The sequence below is a fragment of the Odontesthes bonariensis genome, chromosome 4 (assembly GCF_027942865.1).
Source record: "Odontesthes bonariensis isolate fOdoBon6 chromosome 4, fOdoBon6.hap1, whole genome shotgun sequence".
Lineage (NCBI taxonomy): Eukaryota > Metazoa > Chordata > Actinopteri > Atheriniformes > Atherinopsidae > Odontesthes > Odontesthes bonariensis.
The window spans coordinates 26,617,458-26,638,036 of NC_134509.1; the positions used below are offsets into that span (position 1 = coordinate 26,617,458).

The 20,579-nt window shown below is 41.6% G+C and overlaps 1 protein-coding gene across 4 annotated transcripts in view; it reads left to right on the forward strand.

Annotated features, from left to right (window-relative positions):
* The window catches only part of rgs12b (regulator of G protein signaling 12b), a 48,981-nt gene that overhangs the window by 2,552 nt on the left and 25,850 nt on the right, over positions 1-20,579 (forward strand). For all 4 annotated transcript variants that reach the window (XM_075463755.1, XM_075463752.1, XM_075463754.1 and 1 more), the window contains exons 3-5: positions 271-510; positions 1,475-2,467; positions 6,245-6,364. In XM_075463755.1, the coding sequence (XP_075319870.1) occupies positions 271-510; positions 1,475-2,467; positions 6,245-6,364 (1,353 nt within the window). The remainder of the gene's footprint in view (positions 1-270; positions 511-1,474; positions 2,468-6,244; positions 6,365-20,579) is intronic.

Genomic DNA, 20,579 nt, shown 5'->3' on the forward strand with positions numbered 1-20,579 from the left:
TATTATTTCACTGCGGATTATAACTTTTTGATATCGTGTTAACTGTTCTTATCATCCAATAAAACAAACGATTTATCTAGACAGTATAGGCGTTACAAAATTTTAAAATGTGATCTTATTTGGCTTGAGACAGACCTATGTTTAAGTATAACCACTTAAACATGGAGCAAGTTGACAGTAACTACTCTGTATCTGCTGTCATGCTGCTGTGATGGCCTCATTAGTTTGTCTTTGAGTAGGTGGTAACATGCGTTAACTATATCCTACCAGGTCATGCATGACAGTGTGCACCTGTGCAGTGACAGAGGTCAGGTCCTGGCCACCTACCCTGCAGAAAAACTAGCTTTCAGCGCCTGTTGTCCTGATGATCGGCGATTCTTCGGACTGGTCACGATGCAAGCCACGGACGACCACGATGATCGTCACTTTGGCAGCGGACGAGATGAAGATGCGGGTTTGAGGACTTCATGTCACGTGTTCATTGTGGATCCAGAACTGTGTCACCACCAGGTAAAAAAAAAAAATGGAGGTGGTCACAAAATACGGTAGTATGGGTTTACTAAAGCCAGTTAAAATTTGATAAGCATCAACAGAATTATAAACACGTATTGTTCTGGTCGTACATGTGTACAAGAGATAGAGATAGCTAGATAGAACTTTAATGATCCCTCGAGAGGTTCCCGCTGGGAAATGAAGGCTCAAGCAGCAGTGCAGCATGAAAAAAAACAATTTCAACAATATCAGCACCATAAAAAAACAAAGACAGTGGAAGCGAACAGTAAATATACATCAGTAATGTATTCGCTATTGCATACATTTTCTTATTTAACAAATTGTCTGGTTGGTCAGCTAACTGTGACACTATTTTACTTTTGTTTTATTATTTGTAAGCATTAGGAATTTCAGACTGAACAAATGTTGAATTAGTTCCCACAAAATAAATCCAGACAACCTTAAACTAGTTTTAAGGTAAAAACTGAAAAAGTTGGACCCTTTGGCCACTAAAAGCTATAACAAAAAACTTTCACTTTAACAAAGTGTCTTTGTAAAAAACAAAATGTATAAATAAATATAACCATATTATTGTAAAACTCACCAGATTTACTTAAAAAGGCAATAATAAAAAGTTGGAAATATTAAGTTCTGTTTATAGAGGAATAACTCTACCTTAAGTGAAGTTGAAGTATTATACCCTACCCTGGCTATGACTTCTGCATCAGTATTGGTATTATCTATGTTATTTATTATTATTGTGTCTTCATAGTACTATTTATTATGGCTGTTGCTGTTGTAAACTTGTATTATTTATCTTTCAGTTTTTACTCTTATTTCCTTTCTTGGATGCTTTGCACCAGATAGATCATACTTTTGTCATATTTCTATATATCTCATGACAGTGAAGTCTAATTCTGATTCTCTGAATCATTTCAGAGATGTAATGTTAGATGTCTGACTGTGACTGTTGTATCCGCAGGTCCATCTGGGGGTGGCCATGAGGTTTGGCTTTGAGTGTACCCCCGACCCAGACACGGGAGGCTGCCTGGAATTCCCCCTAAGTTCTCAGCCTCTCCTTCAGTTTGTTTCTGTCCTCTACCGGGACATGGGGGACAACATTGATGGGGTTCGGGCCCGCGCTTTCCACGACCCAGACAATGACGCACAACAAAACCACAGCACCAGCAGCAACAGCGACAGTGGGATAGGCAACTTTTTACCAGAGGAGAAGAGCAACAGAGTGCTTTTAGTTGACCTTGGAGGTCCTCCCAATCACAACCACATCTCTGGGCCACGCCACTGGGACAGCCCACCTTCGTCCCAGCAGGCCTGGAGCCCCACCTTTGGAGCCGCAGCCTCCCATCCACCTCCTCCTCCTCCTCCTCCTCCTCCTCCAATGCTGAGAAATGGCCACTACCGTCAGGATCCACACCTTGCTGACCTCCCTCACCCTCTCCCCTTGGCTCACCCTGATGTCTCTGGCAGGCATTCACGAGGGGTCCACCCACACCACTACTCATCAGGAAAGCTGGGAGGAGCTGTCGGGGGAGGAGAAAGGAGAGGGGCAGGAGGAGCAGTAGGGCTGGAACCACAGCGGTGGCTGCCAGTCCATGTGCTGAGAGACTGGCGACAGCAGCACCATCACAGCCACCTCCAGGGCCTGAGCAGCGACCAGGAGTCCTACGCCGAATCCACTGACGGATGGTCATCAGCCAATTGCAGCACCCTGCCCCCACCCATGAATAAGATCCCTGCCGACCGCTATCGGGCCCCGCTGGCCCCTGGAGACCACATGCAGCCACCTGGTGGGAGCCAACCTCCTCCTACACATGCCCACACCCACCGGCTGGCTCTGCAGAAAGACGAGTGGGCAAAAAAGCTGTTCGGTTCAGGAGACAGGGAGAAGACTGGAGCACGGAGAGGTGAAAGAGAGAAGAAGCCCGGAGGGAACTCAAAGGAGGGAGAGAAAAAGGTGTGTATTTAATGAAGTTGTCGTTAAAGTATTAGTACAACGCAGGTTTGAGCAGTTTTCATGCCAACTTATTCATTTTTATTCACATTTTCGAACAAACGGTATAATCAACTTCTCTATTAATAGCAGATTCACTGATGTGCTATACTGTGCTGGTTTGTGGACTGAGAAAGTTGTGTTAAAACTGACTGTGAGATGAGAAGCCTCAGCAGCAGGTAGCACCCCCCATCACACATCCCCGTTGTGGAAATTTACTACGACTAGAGTCAGTCCAGGTCTACAGTTTATTGAGACTATAAATCCATGTGTGCTCATCTTGCATTCTCAACCCTCTCTTTCTCAAGGCCTCGCATTTAGCTGACTCGCTCCTTAAATTAAGTGTCTTCTCACTCACATATAAAACTTTTCACTTGTTATTGCCCGTTACCATTCACCCCATCAAGCGGCCCAGCATTACGCTGAATAACGTGAGCAGCCCAGCTGGCTCACACCTCAGGCTTGGTAAAAGAAGATTGATACGTTATTTATCCTCACTGCTCCAGTATCAGATTCATGTATTATGCACTAGCCAGACATCTGCCTTCATCAGAAAACCACCTGTTTCCCACCTTAGTGACACAGTGTTGCAGCGTCCCAGGTTTAGATAAGTTATTGTCATTCGAGTGAAACTATTTAAAGTCTATCTGGCTGCATTATTTTCTGAGAATAAATTTTCATTGAGTCACGGTATAGTAATCACTGGCTGTTTATTGTTGTATGCAGACAAAGAAGGAGATAAATGTGGAGTCTGACTGAATTCTATTTCCATCAACTTGCCTTAACTTTGGGTCAGGGTCCACTGAGATCTTCAGTATGAGTGTTTACATGTTTGTGGGAGACGGCTGCATTATCTCTGTCTGCTGAGGATAGTTTCCTTGATTCCGAGGGAAGCTTCTTCTTGTAAAGCTCTTGGTGGACAGGGTCCCAGGACCCTGTATGGGACAATCAGAGGAAGTGTTTACAATGTCATGGCAAGGCAGAGACTGACGGTGACAGGAAGGTGGAAGTTAACCTTTCTGAACAATGTTTTCTGACTGGACGCACAATTTTGGATGCCGTTGATATCATGGTAAGTCATGATTTCTTGATTCTGCTGCCACAGACTTGCATTAGTTATGATATTTAGCTACTTAATACTTTAGAATTATGTAGATTTATTTGCTGACTTGTTACTTGTTGTATTCGGTGTGTCAAGCCATTGTCCTTAATTGCTTGTATTGTTTGACACATGGTGGCACTGTTTCACTTTTTTCTGTAAACGTCCTGCACCTTCATGACTGTCCATTTGAAACATTATCAGGTTTTTAATTAAGAAAATAAATTAAAATTTGAAAGTTACATATAGATTTTAAGTAAATAAGTCTGGATGGAAGAAATGATGAGGAATCCTCAGTTTATTTGAATTATACTTGTCACAGAGACACGCTGCTGAATCTTGAATAATGTGATCGTTTTGATGGACGAGTGTGGCTCGGGAGGTAAAACAGGTTCACCACTGGTTGGTGGTTTAACCTTTACTTCTCCTACCCACATGATGAAGTGTTAATGGGCATAAGACTTGCAGATTTTCTACCATTGGCCTGTGGGTGTGTGTAAATAGATGAATAAGAGGCCAAGGCCTATCACAATGTGGTCTATTCTCCATTTAACACATTTATTCTTTATCAAACCTGTGCCTGTCCCAAATAGTACTGTGTTTGTGCACGAAACAAGTGTTTTCTGTGTGTTTATGTCTGGTTTTTGACAGCTGTGCTGTCCTAAACAGGAAGGATGCTTTTTTTTTTTTAATGTGACATTGATAGTGTGTGTGTTTGTGTGCGTGAAGGAAAGAGAAACAAGATCAGCTGCAGATGAGAGCTGTGCGTTTTCTACTTAAATTTAGCCTTTTCAAAAATTTTCTCTGACAAAGCTCCTGTGCAGTTACACCCAAAACAACCCCAGCGCCAACACTTTGTCATTTCCTTTTTAACCCAAATCGTAGTTTCTCTGTTTTGTCCTTTTGGCATTACAAGCAAGGCTAGTTTTAAAGACGAGTGTTTGTGTCCACTCATTTAATCGAGTGCTCAAATCTTCGTTATATGATGTGCACACAATAGTCCACACTAACACAGATGCAGGGTTGACTCTGTATCCAGGCAACACCTCTGCCATCGCCTGATGAAATGCAGAGACTGGCTCTTAATCAAGCAGTCAGATTCAACTCGTTTAAGCCTGTCAGCATCATTTAATTGCTTATCACTACCCATCACCTGGGGTGCACTGATGTAAGCCTTCTCCGACAGTATAAGTAGATTAGCCAGATGCTGTTTGTCGGAGGTGAAAGAGACGACAGAATATTTCTGTGTTCTGAAACAGCAATAGTTGTTAGATGGCTTATTTTGGACTTGTGAGCACAACACCACCCTAATTGTCCTCTCGTTGGTTTACAGCACTACTCAATGTGGTTACATCATTCTCAAATGGCTTTGGATAATAAATCCTGATGTTCCCCTGACCAATTTCCCCATGTGCTTATTGTAGCCCGCAGTTTATGGCATCATGTCATGACTGTGTTGTCTGAACTTAATTCCTATTTGTTTGTTTCCACTGCACTGGTTCTACAAACATGAACCAGTGTTGAATAGTCTTAGCGTCATTAAGAAACCTGTTGGATGAAGCACAGGAATGAAACTCCCTAAACAACAGGACATAAACTACTGTATAATCTCAGCATGCTGCTCATTCTTGTACAGCCTTATCATTCCAGGTTTTTGTGTGTCAGAGCGTGCCTCTGTGTTATGTTTGTGGGGCTGACTGAATTACTTAGCTAGCACCGCAGGCAAAAACACAGGACTGTACATGCTTCCATGTATCGTGTGGAATTTAACATTTAAGTGGGGAAAAAAAGGACGCTGTCTAAAAGCACACGCATGTGTTAAAAAAGGAAATCTCACGTCAGAGCTGCACAAATCACACTCCTTTCATGTTGTTCTGAGCATGTTGTGGTTTTATTTATTTCACATTTCGATATAACATTTTCTACCACAAAAGTCAGATTAAACCCGCACTCACACAGGTGCGTAGCATTATTATAAATAGATGCATGTAATATAGGAGTATGCACCTTTAATAGGAATATGCTTGGTTTAGATACATTGGATTTGTACTGTGCAAATAAACAGTAACCTTTTTAATCTTTGAGAAGTTTTTATGCAGACTCATGACTCCATTTCTTGTACAGCTACTTATAAAGATGTGAATTCAGCTCAACTAACAGCTGCGTAAACACTGTCATTTCTTTACACCAGTAATAAAATTAATTACCTGATTAAAAACATGAACTGCTGCTATAATTAGCAGTCTACTAGGTAAATATTTCTCTTTGCAGTTTTTATTTTTTACTGTTTATGCTTTAGATTGTTGTGATTGCTGGACTTAGGGGAATGATGCATCCTGATATCTGACAATGATATATGACCACATTTGTTTCTCTGTAAATTAACATGAACGAACAAGACCTGTGGTGTGGGTCCACACAACTGAACGCTTTGTCGTCTACTGATTGAACTCAGTTTCTGATCGTTTGGGTCAAAAGCCTTGTTTTCTGTTTACTGAGACTGAGTAGATAAGCATTTATTTAGCTTCACGTGAAAAAAACATAAAATGATGGACGAAGTATTCATATCATCGCGCTTTCCCACGCGCACTGATTGGTAACATAGCATTTGAACTGTACACATTGTCTTTGTTTGGCCTCAGGGCGGTCGGTTCCGCGGTTTGACGATGGGATTCCCTCCTCTCCCCCAGCGCTCCTCAGCGAGACGTTCTTTTGGACGCTCCAAGCGCCTCAGCATGGCCCGCTCCCTGGACGACTTGGAGGTGAGGAACATACTGTGTGTTGAGTGTCCTTGTTATTCTCAGGCTCTCTCTGACCACTGTGTTATTGTCACATTTGAGCCACAAGCACGGCATCTGTCTCTAATAATAGCAGCTCATGCACAGCATACATCCTCACGACACGTCAAGCTCACCACTCACATCACCGTGGCAACATACACAAAGTCCTGGACAGTGGCATCCTCCAGATGGGTTTGGATTCATTTGAATGACTCCATACCTTTAAGAGTAGGGAATTACTTGACCTTGATGTTGGCACTAGATTATAAATTAGACACACCTGGATAGTTTCCACTTACCAGGTGCAGTATGGGTACATATTTATAGGAATGATCATTTAGCTCCTTTAGCTGCAAGAGCTAAAAAGTCATTTGAGAGCCATGAGTTTTGCCTATTTAGTTGTACTTTGGTTGTACTCTGGGGTGACTATTCTAGTACTCAGATGGGAATATACAGTATGTTTGCTCGTAGGAGTATTGATTCCAACTATGGGAATTATACACACTACTTTTGGTTTCCAGTATTGACTTTTTGTGAGCTGCTTTTCACTCTCAATGTGTGTGATTAACAAATAGAAAAATAGTTCCGTACGTATGTAATACTGCGTGCTGTTGTCTGTATGTGTGTTTCATGTTTTGTGGGCTGGCTTAGACCAAAGGAGAGTCCTTCTGTCTCAAGCACAATCCATAGCAGTAGTTTTGGTTCTGAGATAGAAATCAGAGGAAAGCTAAATGTTTCCGCTGTTTAACTGTGACTGAGGCACCCTGGGAGCAGATAAGCAGGTCCCACTCTGTTACTTCTGTAGTGATAATTTTGCCTATACATTTTTAGCATTCTTTCTGTATTTGACAGCAAGAGGAGCAACAGGAAGCATTGGGTTTACAGATAAAGGGCTTAAAACGGTTTATAAGTAAAGTTAAAATGGGTGTGTTTCATTTTAATGGGAGGAATCTTAAATGTGAATTAATTACATTTCTTAAAGTGAAAATCATTCTGAACATTAATAGCTGCCCCAGATTAGTTTTCCTATCCATGCATTCAGTTGCTGTTTGGCTTTAATCAAAACTATACTTATTTTCTTTTTGTTACTGTTATCGGTAAGACGATACCCTGAAGCCCTTTCAGTCTTGGGACACTGAGCATTAGTGGTTCTGTCATTCTGTTAAAGTCTGTGAAGCATAAAACTGTAAACTCATTAGTGAAAGGTGTCCTGGGGTTATGCTTCATCAGGATAAAATTGTCAATAATAAGCCCTTGATGAAAATTTCTGGTGAGTTCTTTACAAACAAACTGACAGACTTGTTAGTATAAATAACAAAGTAACTTACTTAGAATTACGTACAACATTAAACTACAAAACTGAGATGCTTGAGCTTTAATGTACCTTCTTCTAATCTACTGTTTTTCAAAAAAAAGTATTGCACTCCTTTATCTGACAGCTTTAGTTAGTTTTTACTTTTAAAAATTAGATTTTGACTGAATTTATTGAGCTTGTTTAAGATTTAATTTAATTGGATTTTTAAGTCCTAGGATCTGAAACTACAGACACACACTGCAGGTGTTAGATATTTCGGTCGCATTTCAGCTATGGGCTGATTTCCCAACCTTTTTAAACTGTGCAACTCACACACACACATTTAGTGCATGTACTGCCCACGACACAGCCGTGGTCTTAGGATGAAGTGAGGATGCAAGGAGTCCCAGTTGTCTCTGTTAAAATGATGTAAAACTATCTCTAAAAAGGAGACAGGTATCGGGGGTGGTCCTCACCTCCATCACCGTGGTTCTGCATAAAATCAGCCTGCTGATAGGTGCGTAGCCCTCAATGCTGCAGTGTTGGCTCTTTGCAAAATTAATCCACAGTGGGTAACTCTGGTACAATCCTGTAAACACTGTTTTGTGAAATGTTTAGCTTCAAAATCCATCAAGTTTAAATCTTATTCTCTGAGCTGGTTGCATTCCCTCCAACACCTGCTTTTTCACATATGAGCTTCGCTCTTTACAACATTAGTTTAGTTCTTTGTCATATTACTATTCATCTGCAGTTTAAATTAGCAGCTTAGATTGTTTTGCAAATTCTGGCGTCCAGAGAAGATATAGCCTATTTCCACGATGAAGGCAGGTCATTTTCCGATGTAAGGCTGAATGGCATGCTTGGCTAGCTCGAGGCTAATGCACTTTAGAAAACCAATTTATAAAATTAGATGTAGAGGTGACTCTTGCTTGCCTTAAATACTTGCTCATTGCATCAAGGAGTTGGGGTTTTAAAATCCTGAACAGAAAAAGGATAAAAAGCTGTTTAAAAGCTCTAACTCAGAAATGTGATACAGTGCAGTTTTTAATGTGCATTTCATGTTTTTCATTTAAACTCCCTGAATCTGCTTTACTTTGAGTTTAAATAAAAATGAGTCACAGTCTGAGTGTAAGCAGCGTGGAATTTCTGCACAGTTGAGTTCTCCACCATTGTGTGAGTTTCACAGGGGTTGGTGTCCCATTGCCAGAGCATCCCATGGCAGGGTTTCTGTCTTCTTTTTTTTCTCCTCCCACCGCCTCTATTCTACCATTTTCTTCCGGTCGTTAGGCCTTTTTCTCTTGCTGCACATGCAGTAATGTGCACAAACAGAGGATGCTTTGTGTTGTGACACGGGGGGAGGAGAGAGGGGTGGGTGTGTGTGTGTGTGTGTGTGTGTGTGTGTGTGTGTGTGTGTGTGTGTGTGTGTTTGTGTGGTGATGGTGGTGGGGGGTAATTGGGTTCTAAGTGTTAGCCTGCACTTCTAATGAGCTCTGATGAGCAACAAGCTGACATTCACCTCATTAGTGAGGCTTTGACACAAAAGCACATACAGCAAATAGACACACATACACGTACACGCGGGACAGATACACACGTGCAATGAACATGCACGCTCCTACACATTTTGCAGCCTTCAGCTCTCAGCCATCTTGTTAGCTGTGCTATTTAAGCTTCTACTGCAGCTTTTCAGATGTCATGCTGTAGTTGAAATTTGGGCTTGAGCACATGTGTGTACATAGAGCTGTATGTATACGTCAGCCAGAGCTTTAGGGTCGCTGCTTATCTCGTGATGGTCGCGATTGTAAAGTTTAGCCATTAGACACTCGCAAAACACAACTCAGCACTCACAACCAACCAGACAATATCTTATGACAGCAGTAAGGGGAAGGAAGCTGGGCTGTACACATCTGCGCCTCCTCCAGTTGTGTGTCTGGATCACGGGCTGTATTCCACCGTTTGATCAACTTTCTTTCCAGTATCATAGCCCAGTGCTGCACATGCATTCACAGAATGGGACACAGATGAATGATACACAGAACTTTGTTTGTAAGTATATTCTTTTTAAAACCAAAGAGCTGTTTAAGAGACCCTCAGCAGGAAAATATGTGCCTTTGCATGCAGCTAACTAAATTAACATCACTGATGCACATACAAACTGCTCTCATGTGGTGCTTTAAGGTTGCTATCAGACTTGTGTTGAATTGGTCCCTCGTGTGTGGGTTATCTACAAAAGTACGACTGGAAAATAGTCACAAGTAATCATGCAGAGGTCAAATGCTCAGATATATAACCAAACAATTCACACAGTAGTCTGATTGTAAGGCTGCTTGCTGCTTTTTCCACAACAAGCTGCAATGTAATGATGGGTTGAAGATGATGAAATTTCTCTCCAGTGGAGCTCAAGTGTTGGCAATATACAGACCAACCCGACAACATGTCTGTGGCACAAAACAAAGTTTTAGGACTATTTAATGTGAAAGGTAATCAGCTTTGGAAGTGTGAAGTTTTTTTCCAGTGGAGGTGTTTTAACTCAGGCATCCAGGAGGCCCTTTTATTCTCTGTGAAATTGCAACAGGTTTGAAGGCATATTGTCAGGAAAGTTAATCTCTTGTGCTGATAAGAATACACTGTTTGAATTTCTGTGAATATTGACTTACGTTTGATTTAATCTTCAACTTCTACTTGTTTTTTTTTAGCCGCCATCTGTTACCCACACTGCTGGACGGGGTTGTAAAGTCTTTAGTAGTATGTAGTTTATCATTGAAAAGATGGTGGACAACAGGAGAACAATCAGCAGTTTGTTAGATTGTACGATGATTATATTGAGTATTTTTTTGTGTTTGGGAGTAGCTCTGCTCTGTGAACAAAACAAGGAAATAGAGTACGGTCTCGGGGGCTTTATGACATTGTGTTGTAGATTTTCGACCACTTTATTACCATTTAATGTTTTTATGAGCAGCAGTTCATAGTTTTATTTAAAGAAATACTTGACAGAGTAATCGCTAAATATTGAAAGATGCAGTTTTAATATGATCTCTATGTACTATAACATTCAGTTATCCTGAAAAAAAAGATTCACATATGCTGAAATACACTTCTTACCTCCAGCAAAGAGAAGTAAATACTGAGCGTCTCATGGTAGTAGCGGCAGAAAGCGATCGTCTTTTGAGTTAAATTGTGTTTTTTGCTTACACAACATCAGCCCCCCTTGTGGTCACTGAATTATTTTAGACATCCAAGCCACACAGGTACTTACGACCTCATCTATAAACATAATAAAAGAAATGTGACCCGTGTGTGTGTGTGCATGCTTGTTTTTGCACATCTGTGTCTGTCTGACATTTCCAGAAGCTAATTGACTTAGAGCCCAAATGTTGGCCTCTCAGTGAAAAAAGCTGCCTGTTTCTAGGGAATGGCTGCAAAGTTTAACTAGACAGGACAACGGACATCATGGCTCTAAACCTAAAACATGTGCCTGAGACTTTCCTTGGTGTGCTGAAGTCACATCACCTTAAAGCAATGTTTTTAACTTTTTCAGTGGACACGTACAGTATGTCTCTGTTGCTCTTACAAAACTGATCTTTTTATGTCTAACATCGGTGACGCAGGGTCGGAGGTTTCCCTCGCAGCAAATTACGTTTAAAACACTGAAGGAGAATTAGTTGTTGTCCAGAGCTCCCACTTATAGTGTCATTGTTGTGGGAAAATAAAACCTAGAATGCCCTTTTTTTGACACAATTCCATTGTGTTCCTGTCGGTTGCCACCGAATGCCTGTTGTCTGAAGGCTATTTATCAGTGCTCTGTGTCATGAGTGGTGCTATCTTCACCCCTGGGCCAAGTTGAGGACAGGCAGGAGGCGGTGTGCATGTAGGAGAGGGTGTCGGGGTGAGTACCTCCACAATGTGTCAAGGCATGTTGAGGAATGCAGCTGCTTCTCTAAAACTAAACCATTGCTACAGAAAGTCCTAACTGTCAGCTTGATGAGTCCTTCACCGTCTTTCAGAAGAAATCAATCTTTCTCCCTGGTTTGCTTATTTAGCTGCCCCTGTGATAATGAATGTCAGTTTATTCTTCAGACATGCATTGGGGCATACTAATCAGATGACAGAAGGGCACTGAGGGTAACACATTCAACTCCGTGCTAATTCTATGTTTGGCTGTGTTCCTTAATGGCAAGGGGTCTCCCCCCGCAACCATGCCTACGCGTTCGTCTCGAGAGTGGGTACGTGTGCGTCTCTCAGCCCACGGCAGTGTGGGAGGAATAGAAATTACACCAGTGTGGGTGCAACGGCATAGACAAGGGAGGGGGAGAGCTGGGAGGCAGGGCAAGGGAGACGATAGAGAGGGAAGAGGAGGAAGAGGAGGAGGAGGGGGATGAGAGAGAGAAACAGAGGGACGGGGAATCGAGCGACAACGACATTCTGTAGCGGTTTGGACGTATGAAAGCCAGCAAGCTTTGCCAGTTGGTCTCTCCACACTCACACATACACACAAACACACACGTTCAACAGCTGATGACAATGTGCGCTGAGGGGAGCTCTCTCATGCAGTGCTGAGGATTACTTGTCTTCATGGAGCAGCAAACTTTGAGTGTGAATTCTGAAAAGACCGCTGATCCAGTGAGTAAACCAGCTGCCTGCGTTTGTCGGGGTAATTTTTTTTTTTTGCATGTGTTGTATGCATCCGTGCGTGTTTGATGCAGCCTACATTTTATCTCTATGATGACTCTTGCCTCTGTAGATAGAGCGTCCAGGCTGTTACACAATCTTAAGCACTTCAGACCAGAGCACTTCCTGCGGGTTAATTTTGAAAACACAAACAGATGCAGTTTGGATTTGAAACCTTATGTATTTCTGGTGGTGATGCTGGTGGTGATTGACCAAAACTCCTGTAAACTCCTCTCTTTTATCTACTGTTGAGGTGCTATTTAAGGTGCTCTTTGTTCGTGCCACTCATTCAGTACATGTTAATTTTGGTTTGGTAATTGAATGAATGCACTGAAACTTTGGTTGTGAGGCCTGCCAGTGGAATGACAGATCAGGTGACCCGTTCAAGCCAATCATTATGCTTTTTGGGCTCTTTATATTCAAACGGACACCTGTTGATTCATTGTTTCAGTCCATTTGATGAGTTCATCTGTAAAGCTAATTTGTTTTGGAACAAATATGATGTTTCAATGTAGAACACTAAGGAATCATCTATTATACTAAATCCATGCTACTGTATGTATTTATTCAGTAGGTCCATGTTTGTATGTGAATGTTTAGTGCGTGTCTGGTCATGTGAAGTTTTGAGCAAGGAGTGTTGACATTGTGGTGTAAAGTAGCCCAGGACATTATTTCACTAAACACACTTGTGAGAAAAGGGCCGCCTGTCAGCCCTTTCAACACACACACACACACACACACACACACACACACACACACACACACACACACACACACACACACACACACACACAGGCACACAGGCATAAAAAAATCATTCATATCCTAAAAATGTGAATAAGAACTAATTCAGATGCCTAAAGATAAGAACCAGCACACACATTTCTTCCCCTGTATGTGTGCGTCTGTTTGTGTATTCTCACACTGAGAAGATGCGTTGTGCGTTGTTCCTCGTGATTTCCCCCAGGAGCAGAGTGTGTTAGGGAAGGAAAATCAGATGATGAGACAGGATCAACACTGCTCCTGTACATGAAACACCTCATGAGGCTAGAAGTCACATTAGACATAGCTGCATTTTCAAATAAACACAAGTGCTTCTTTTTTTATGAATGCCAGATAGTACAATTTACCACATTAGGACAATCCGAATGTGTCATGTGATAAGTCAGTTGTTGAACTGTTTTCCTTGACTTGGATTGTCTTAAAATGTGGCCAAAGTGACAGAAAACACTACAGTTTTGAGGCAAATATTCTAAATGTCTCTGTCTTTTGATGAAGCTCTACTTGTGGCCTCTGTTTTTTTCTTAGTGCTGTTTTCCTGTATGGCATGAGTCATCAGGACTTTAAAGATTTGCCATCTTTGATCATTTTGATGTATTTGTGACGATGCATCTGCCACTTAGCCAGCAACCACTGTGCCTTACAATTTAGAGAGGCAGCATCATGTGAGTCACGTTTATTTGAATACCAAATATAAAAACACATGCCACAGAACAGAGTTTTCAGGGAAATGCAAGACAAATCACTAATAGTATAGATTGCAGCTATAATAGTTCAACATTCACTGATATCACCCAGCCCTGCACAGCATTTCCTTTATTTTTGCCAAGCCAAGAATTTAGGTTTTCTTTTTTTCTAATTTAATTAGATGCTGTCATGTTGTCATTTTAGCTGCGATTTCTAGAAGCGACAATCGTTGACCAAAAAACCCACTTCTCATTATACATTTTGTATTTGTTTTTATATTTGCATTTGCTTTTTCTTGAGATGAGTCATTTGTAGTTCACTACGCAGATACTGTACTTTTTAAGTTAAACTAATTTATGCCAAAACACTTCCAAGTGGTGCTCTGACAGGGGACATCCTCATTAGATGGGTTACTTCAGAAACTTAAAGGGGAACTCCGGGGCATTTGAAGCGCGTTTCCATTGCTAGAGGTTGTCAAATACTGATAGTAGGACACAGAGAGGTGCAAATCTGCGCTCCCTGTGTGGAGATCGCGCTGTTCGCACAGCGTGTCATGCAAGGCTAATACGTGGTGGCTAAGGGGCAACTGCTAACCCTTCCACGTAAAACAACAACTTGCACACAGCAGAAACGTCACACCACTTTATAAACCATCCGACAATAAAGTCACAAGCCTTACCATCAAAACCATATGCATGGTTCTCACATTACTGGCATGGGGACATTACAAAACAACTTTATAAACAGCATGTAACTCACCGGATAGTTGTACGCTCGCGCATGTGAAAGCCCAAAAGAGTCGATGGACGATAATCCCATATACAAAACAATTATTTTCTCTAGAAAAACTGTGTTCAAGTATTTAAAACATTACAACAATATTACTGGGCATGTATTGTTGTAATGTTTTAAATACTTGAACGCAGTTTTTCTAGAGAAAATAATTGTTTTGTATATGGGAGTATCGTCCATCGACTCTTTTGGGCTTTCACATGCGCGAGCCTACAACCAGCCGGTGAGTTACATGCTGTTTATAAAGTTGTTTTGTAACGTCCCCATGCCAGTAATGTGAGAACCATGCATTTGGTTTTGATGGTAAGGCTTGTGACTTTATTGTCGGATGGGTTATAAAGTAGTGACACGTTTCTGCTGTGTGCAAATTGTTATTTTACGTGGAAGGGTTAGCAGTTGCCCCTTAGCCACCACGTATTAGCCTCGCATGACACGCTGTGCGAACGGCGCGATCTCCACACAGGGAGCGCAGATTTGCACCTCTCTGTGTCCTACTATCAGTATTTGCCAACCTCTAGCAATGGAAACGTGCTTCAAATGCCCCGGAGTTCCCCTTTAAGTGGAAACAGCTGTGAGAGCAGTAAGCATCGAAAAGCTCACAGAAGGTGCTGCATCCTCGTTCCATATACACCACACAGATGTTTATGGGTTTAATGAATAATTGATCCTAATTTACATCAGTCTTTTTTTCAGCAGAGCCGTATGTAATGCGATGTTTCGATCGCCAGCCCAAATGTGTTTCTGGTTTAATCTTATATATCTACCGTATCTGGATTGTTTTTAGGAGACGCACAGCCTCTATTTAAACCACATTTAGATGTGATTCAGATCGGATTCCTGCTGATGTGCTCCCGATGATGAATGAAGAAAGCATAGATGGAGGAGTTCCCTTTTTTAAAAATTTGTCTAACAGTCATTAGAGCTTGAGTAAGGCCAACTGGACTTCTTCTTGGATCTTGAAGACGTTTCACCTCTCATCTGAAAAGCATCTTCAGTTCCGAGAGCCTTTCGGATGAGAGGCGAAACGTCTTCAAGTTCCAAGAAGAAGTCCAGTTGGGCTTATTCAAGTTCTTATGATTACCCTGACCTGGATGTCTGAGAATCTTCATCAACACGTTGCCTAACAGTGTAACACCAAACTGAGCTGTTCATTGTTCTTTCTATGTTTATACTGGCAGCAGTTTCCAAACACAGTATTTGCAGTGGGTCTCAAACATGTTTGGGATTTGTTGAAGTGGCTTGTTGGATTCTGAAGCACACGCAGTAAAGTTACAGTTATTATAAACACCTAGATTTTGAGAGCCCATAAGTATTTGCCTCACTTGTTTTTTTCCAACATGTTGGTTGGGTTTTTGATGTTCCCAAATGCCGATATAGTATGTATGTAAGAGTCAGTGGCCTGAACGGAGAACCACAGTTTGCTGACTCTTTGTGGATTCTTAAGAATACGACTTAAGATGATTCAGTTTATTCACACGATTTTTTAAAAATGCATTTTTTTTGGGTGATGGATCGATCTGATGCAGATTGAAGACAATATTGGTTTTAAAATATGCTCTCCTGCTTTTGTTTTTGGATATAAGGTTGTATTTTTGCTTTTAGTAAAACAATTATTCATTCATTTGTCCATTTTCTAATCTCGCTTAATCCAATTCAGGGTCACAGAGGGGCCTCACCCCATCCATGCACACTTACACTCACTCCTACGGTCAATTTAGAATCACCAATTATCCTAACATTCGTGTTTTTGATCGGTTGGACCCGGAGGAAAACAAAGGTCAGGAAGTGAGGCGCTGATGCTAACCACCACACCACTGTGCAGCCCGTAAAGCAATTAATTACTAATAATTGTGTTTTGTTGTGACACACCTTAAAGTGCAGGTGACAAAAGATGAATGAAAAATGATAAAGAACGTTTATTATTTATCACAACCAATGAGATCTGTCAGAAAGAGGATATTGGTTGTGTTTTTTAGTAGATATTATGTGAGCTAAAATGCACAAAAAGTCCAATTCTTCTTTAGAAAACTCAAAGTCATTATTATAGATCTTTGATCAGAGTGAAAAACTAAATAATCACTGACTGATCAGCGGTGCCGAATAGCAGCTCTCCTGAAACATTAAAACTCCATCAGCTGTTCTCCTGCTTTACTCCATCCAGTGTCTAAATGACAACAGCAGAGGGCAATGTTCAGTTTCACTGTGTGGCGGGCAGATAAATGAGAGACAGAGGAGACCGGCTACCCCCCCATAAATGCTGCATTTTCATATGGTTGTCACTTAACTGCTTAAAGGAAAACCACCTGCTGATTTCTCTCCTGTTGCTGTAAATGCTGCCATGTTCTCTCATTTAAGACATTTGCCCTGCATGAATAATAGGTTTGAAATTTTCTCAATATTCTGTTCATCACGATCACGTTTTGAGGTTTTTGTTTCGGTGTAATGAAGGACATTCACTCTTTCAATACAGCACTGTACTTTTTGTTTAAAAAAAAAAAAAAAGACATTATTGACAACAAATAACTACAATTTTAGCATGTTGACATATTCCAAACTGGGACAAAAAGCTGTTGTATGTTCAAAGATTTTTGTCTGGCTCGGATGTGGATGTATATTTAATTTAAAGCAGTGTTGCAGTTATTTACATCAAATACCCAAAAATGTACATTACGCCATTATTAACTTTTCACCTCAATACACTGTGTAAGAGTATGCGCTGATTATGTGTTGATTTGACTTAGAAAAGGCTATGATTTGATACATAGACACGTGCAACAGGAAGACCAGCTTGGCTACATGACCTGATTCAAGCAGAGGAATTCCTCTACGTTCTCTGCTCATCAGGATGTGGTATTAGCCAACTTAAACTTAGTCATATCCCTGTTATCCCGTGCGGCGCCGTGCCTCACCTCTTCTCCTGTGTTGACAGACGTCTTGTGTCACGCATATTTTTTTCATGGCCTGTCAGAGATGACCTGAAATTGCATACTCAGGAGCTAAACAATGTTTTTTTTTTTTTTTATTGCTTTTGATTGTATAAGTTTAAGTGATCAGGTTCCACTGGGCGGCCTCTCTAACACGAGGAGCTGCGCTAATTAGTGCATTGGCAGCGCCAATCAGCCTCAGTGGGGTCACATGGCACTGAAAGGATCGGATAATTGGCTAAATTACAATAAGAATGAGTTGAGCAAGGGTAATTATCCTTGGATATATGGCGGTGAATGAATCGAATCCAACTCAGGCATTCGAGAAAATGGCGAATGAAGAGCAAGATGAAGCTACTTCCCTCTCCATTTCGTTTGTGACGAGCTGCTTATTGCACAAACGCGATGCGCAACGGCACATTCTCCATCGCGTTGTTTGTTTGTTTCTGATGGCGACAACAATTGTAATATCGTCTCTTCCGACTTCCGGTTTATGAGTGCGGGAAAAAATCTCGAGCATGCGCAGAACGCAAAGTCTAATTCACCACGTGCTTCACCCATCTGCAAACACGTTTAATTTTACTTTCAACCGAGTTATCTCGGGGTCTTAATCCCATCGCGAGTAATCCGATCCGGTCCAATTTCTTGTCAGATTAATGCACTTAATAACTCAATCTTATTATAATTTAGCCAAAATTACGAAATTTAGCCGATTCTTTTCAGTGCCATGTAACCCCACTGAGTGTGTGTATAAGTGTGTGTATGGTGATAATGGGGAGCTGAGTGTTGGAGCCATCCCTGATGTTGCTATGATACTGGGACGTGGAGGTTAACATTAACTTTAGCAACAATATGCCGCAGCATTTGGAGTGCTCCAGTCTCATACGGAGCTGAAAAGAAGGCAGAGAAAGTGCCTCATTTCGTGCCAATGGTCTTTAAAAGAACTTATTTTATTTATTCATTTATTTACCTCTTTAGCTGTTTGGTGATGTGGTTCCACATCATACTGGGTCCATCTTCCCTTATCCCTATCCGTTTGATCCTGTAAACGGTGGCAGAAGAGCTGGAGTCTATCCCTGTTGTTATTGTGCTAAAGGCGGGTTACATCCTTGACAGGTTGCCAGGCTAACTCAGAGACAAGCAGCCATCATTCTCACTCTCCCACCTACAGTCAATTTGGAATAACCACAAGATCATGCAAAACTGCACACAGAAAGGCCCCAGCAGACACTTCACACACTTCACACCAGAAACCTTCATTTCGGGAGGCACCACGCAGCCCCATACTCCATCAGAGCCCCTATTTTATGTGCTGCTTATTTACAAAGTCCAGTTCAGACAGTAAAGATGAGTGGAAGCACTCATAATCAGGTGGTTAGAGGTATAAAATAAGGCTACATACATTTTCTTGCACTTTTACAGTGTATAGTTCCAGTCTCATGCTGACACTCCAAATGACTGATGTTTCAGTTAGTTTATGATGTATTATATTTGTAACTGATGCTACACAAACACACACATGCTTCTAGCACAGAGGATTGCTTTAAGCCAGCTACAATCCGCTGGACTCAAACCAGGTTCAACAGCCACTGTCGTTTAGTGGAAGCGTAGCGTGAGTGTATGGTTGAGTCATCGCAGCCTTTCGAGACATGGTGAGGAAGTAAAAGAGAAGGTGTTTTTATTACTATTATATATATATATATTTTTTTTTGTTGCCAAAACAGGAAATTAGGGGGAGGTAGGTGTAGACTTGAAGCCATAAGTGTAAATTCAATCGTGGCCTTTGTGTGTGTGTTGAAGTGTGCTGCTGTGTCCTGTGAAGTGCCTTTGTTTGCTCCTGTTGACCTTTTTAACAAACCTGAATTCATTTCCATTTATCTCCCCTCTTGTCGCTTCATCTCGATGCTTTTCACAGACAGCACAAGGAAGACGTTTCATTTCCTCATTACATGACCAAAAAAAGCGTGCAACACATAGCTGAACATGACCATACCTCAACCCATCCAACTGTGATTTGAACAGGGAGGAATAGGAGAAGGGTAGAGAGGTAAGGCTGTGCTGCAGCATGATTGGCAGACTGACCTTTGTTCCCTCCCCTTCGTGGTAACTGCTGCCCGATGGGGGCGTGTCACTATGGAAACGGAGCTGTGTGTGAGTGTGTCGGTGTGTGTGCCTGCGTGAGAATGGAACTTCCTTGTCAGTCTGTCGGCTCAGTGTGTGGAAGAGAGTGTGCAACAACGAGAGCTATAGAGTGTAGTAAGAGAGAAATGGTAAATCACCGGTAAGATAAACTTTATCTCATAGGTCAAGCTAATCCTGAGGTGGGACGGGGGGGGGGGGGGGGTGTTTAGGCATGGCTCCATCCATGTCAACTGCCTGCATGAATTTCCTGCTTTAGATAGCTCCTGAAGAAGGACTGCGTCAGCGCACATGTGAGTGTTTGTGTGGTTCAGATATGTAGATTCAGCAGTCAGTGGGTTTCCTCCTCTTTGAGAGGAGAGCAGGATGAGCTTGAGGAAGAGGCTCTCCTTCAAGCGGGTCTGGAACTTCAATACAGTGAGTAACACACATACACGTAAACGCTTAACATGTGATATTCATGGAGAAAATAGTCAACTTGTCATCCTTTTTTTCCTGAGTCTTTGAAAGGAGAGAAACTTACTTGCTGTTGGATGCAAATGTTTAAAAAATCTGTGAGGAAAAGTTTTTAATAGAAAAGAAATAAAGGAAATCTAACTTTATTGTTACATATATTGTTTATAATAAGAACTCTGCCGCTCAACTTCTGGGTCTACCCCAGCTTTGGTGTGTCTTATTTACAGAAGGCAAACTCTAAAATAAAGGATGAAACTGAGAGAAAAAAAGAGAAGTGAGACTCTAACTCGCTGCATGCTGGTGTTGTTCCGCTCACTATCAGTGACAAAAGGCAGGGAGAGATGGACAGAAGTTGGGACTATTACCTGCAGCAAAGTGCACGGAGAGAAAAGGGGGATTCCATCGCCTCAGACCTTAGGAGAGGGAAAACAAAGGGATGGGAGATGAATGGAGACAA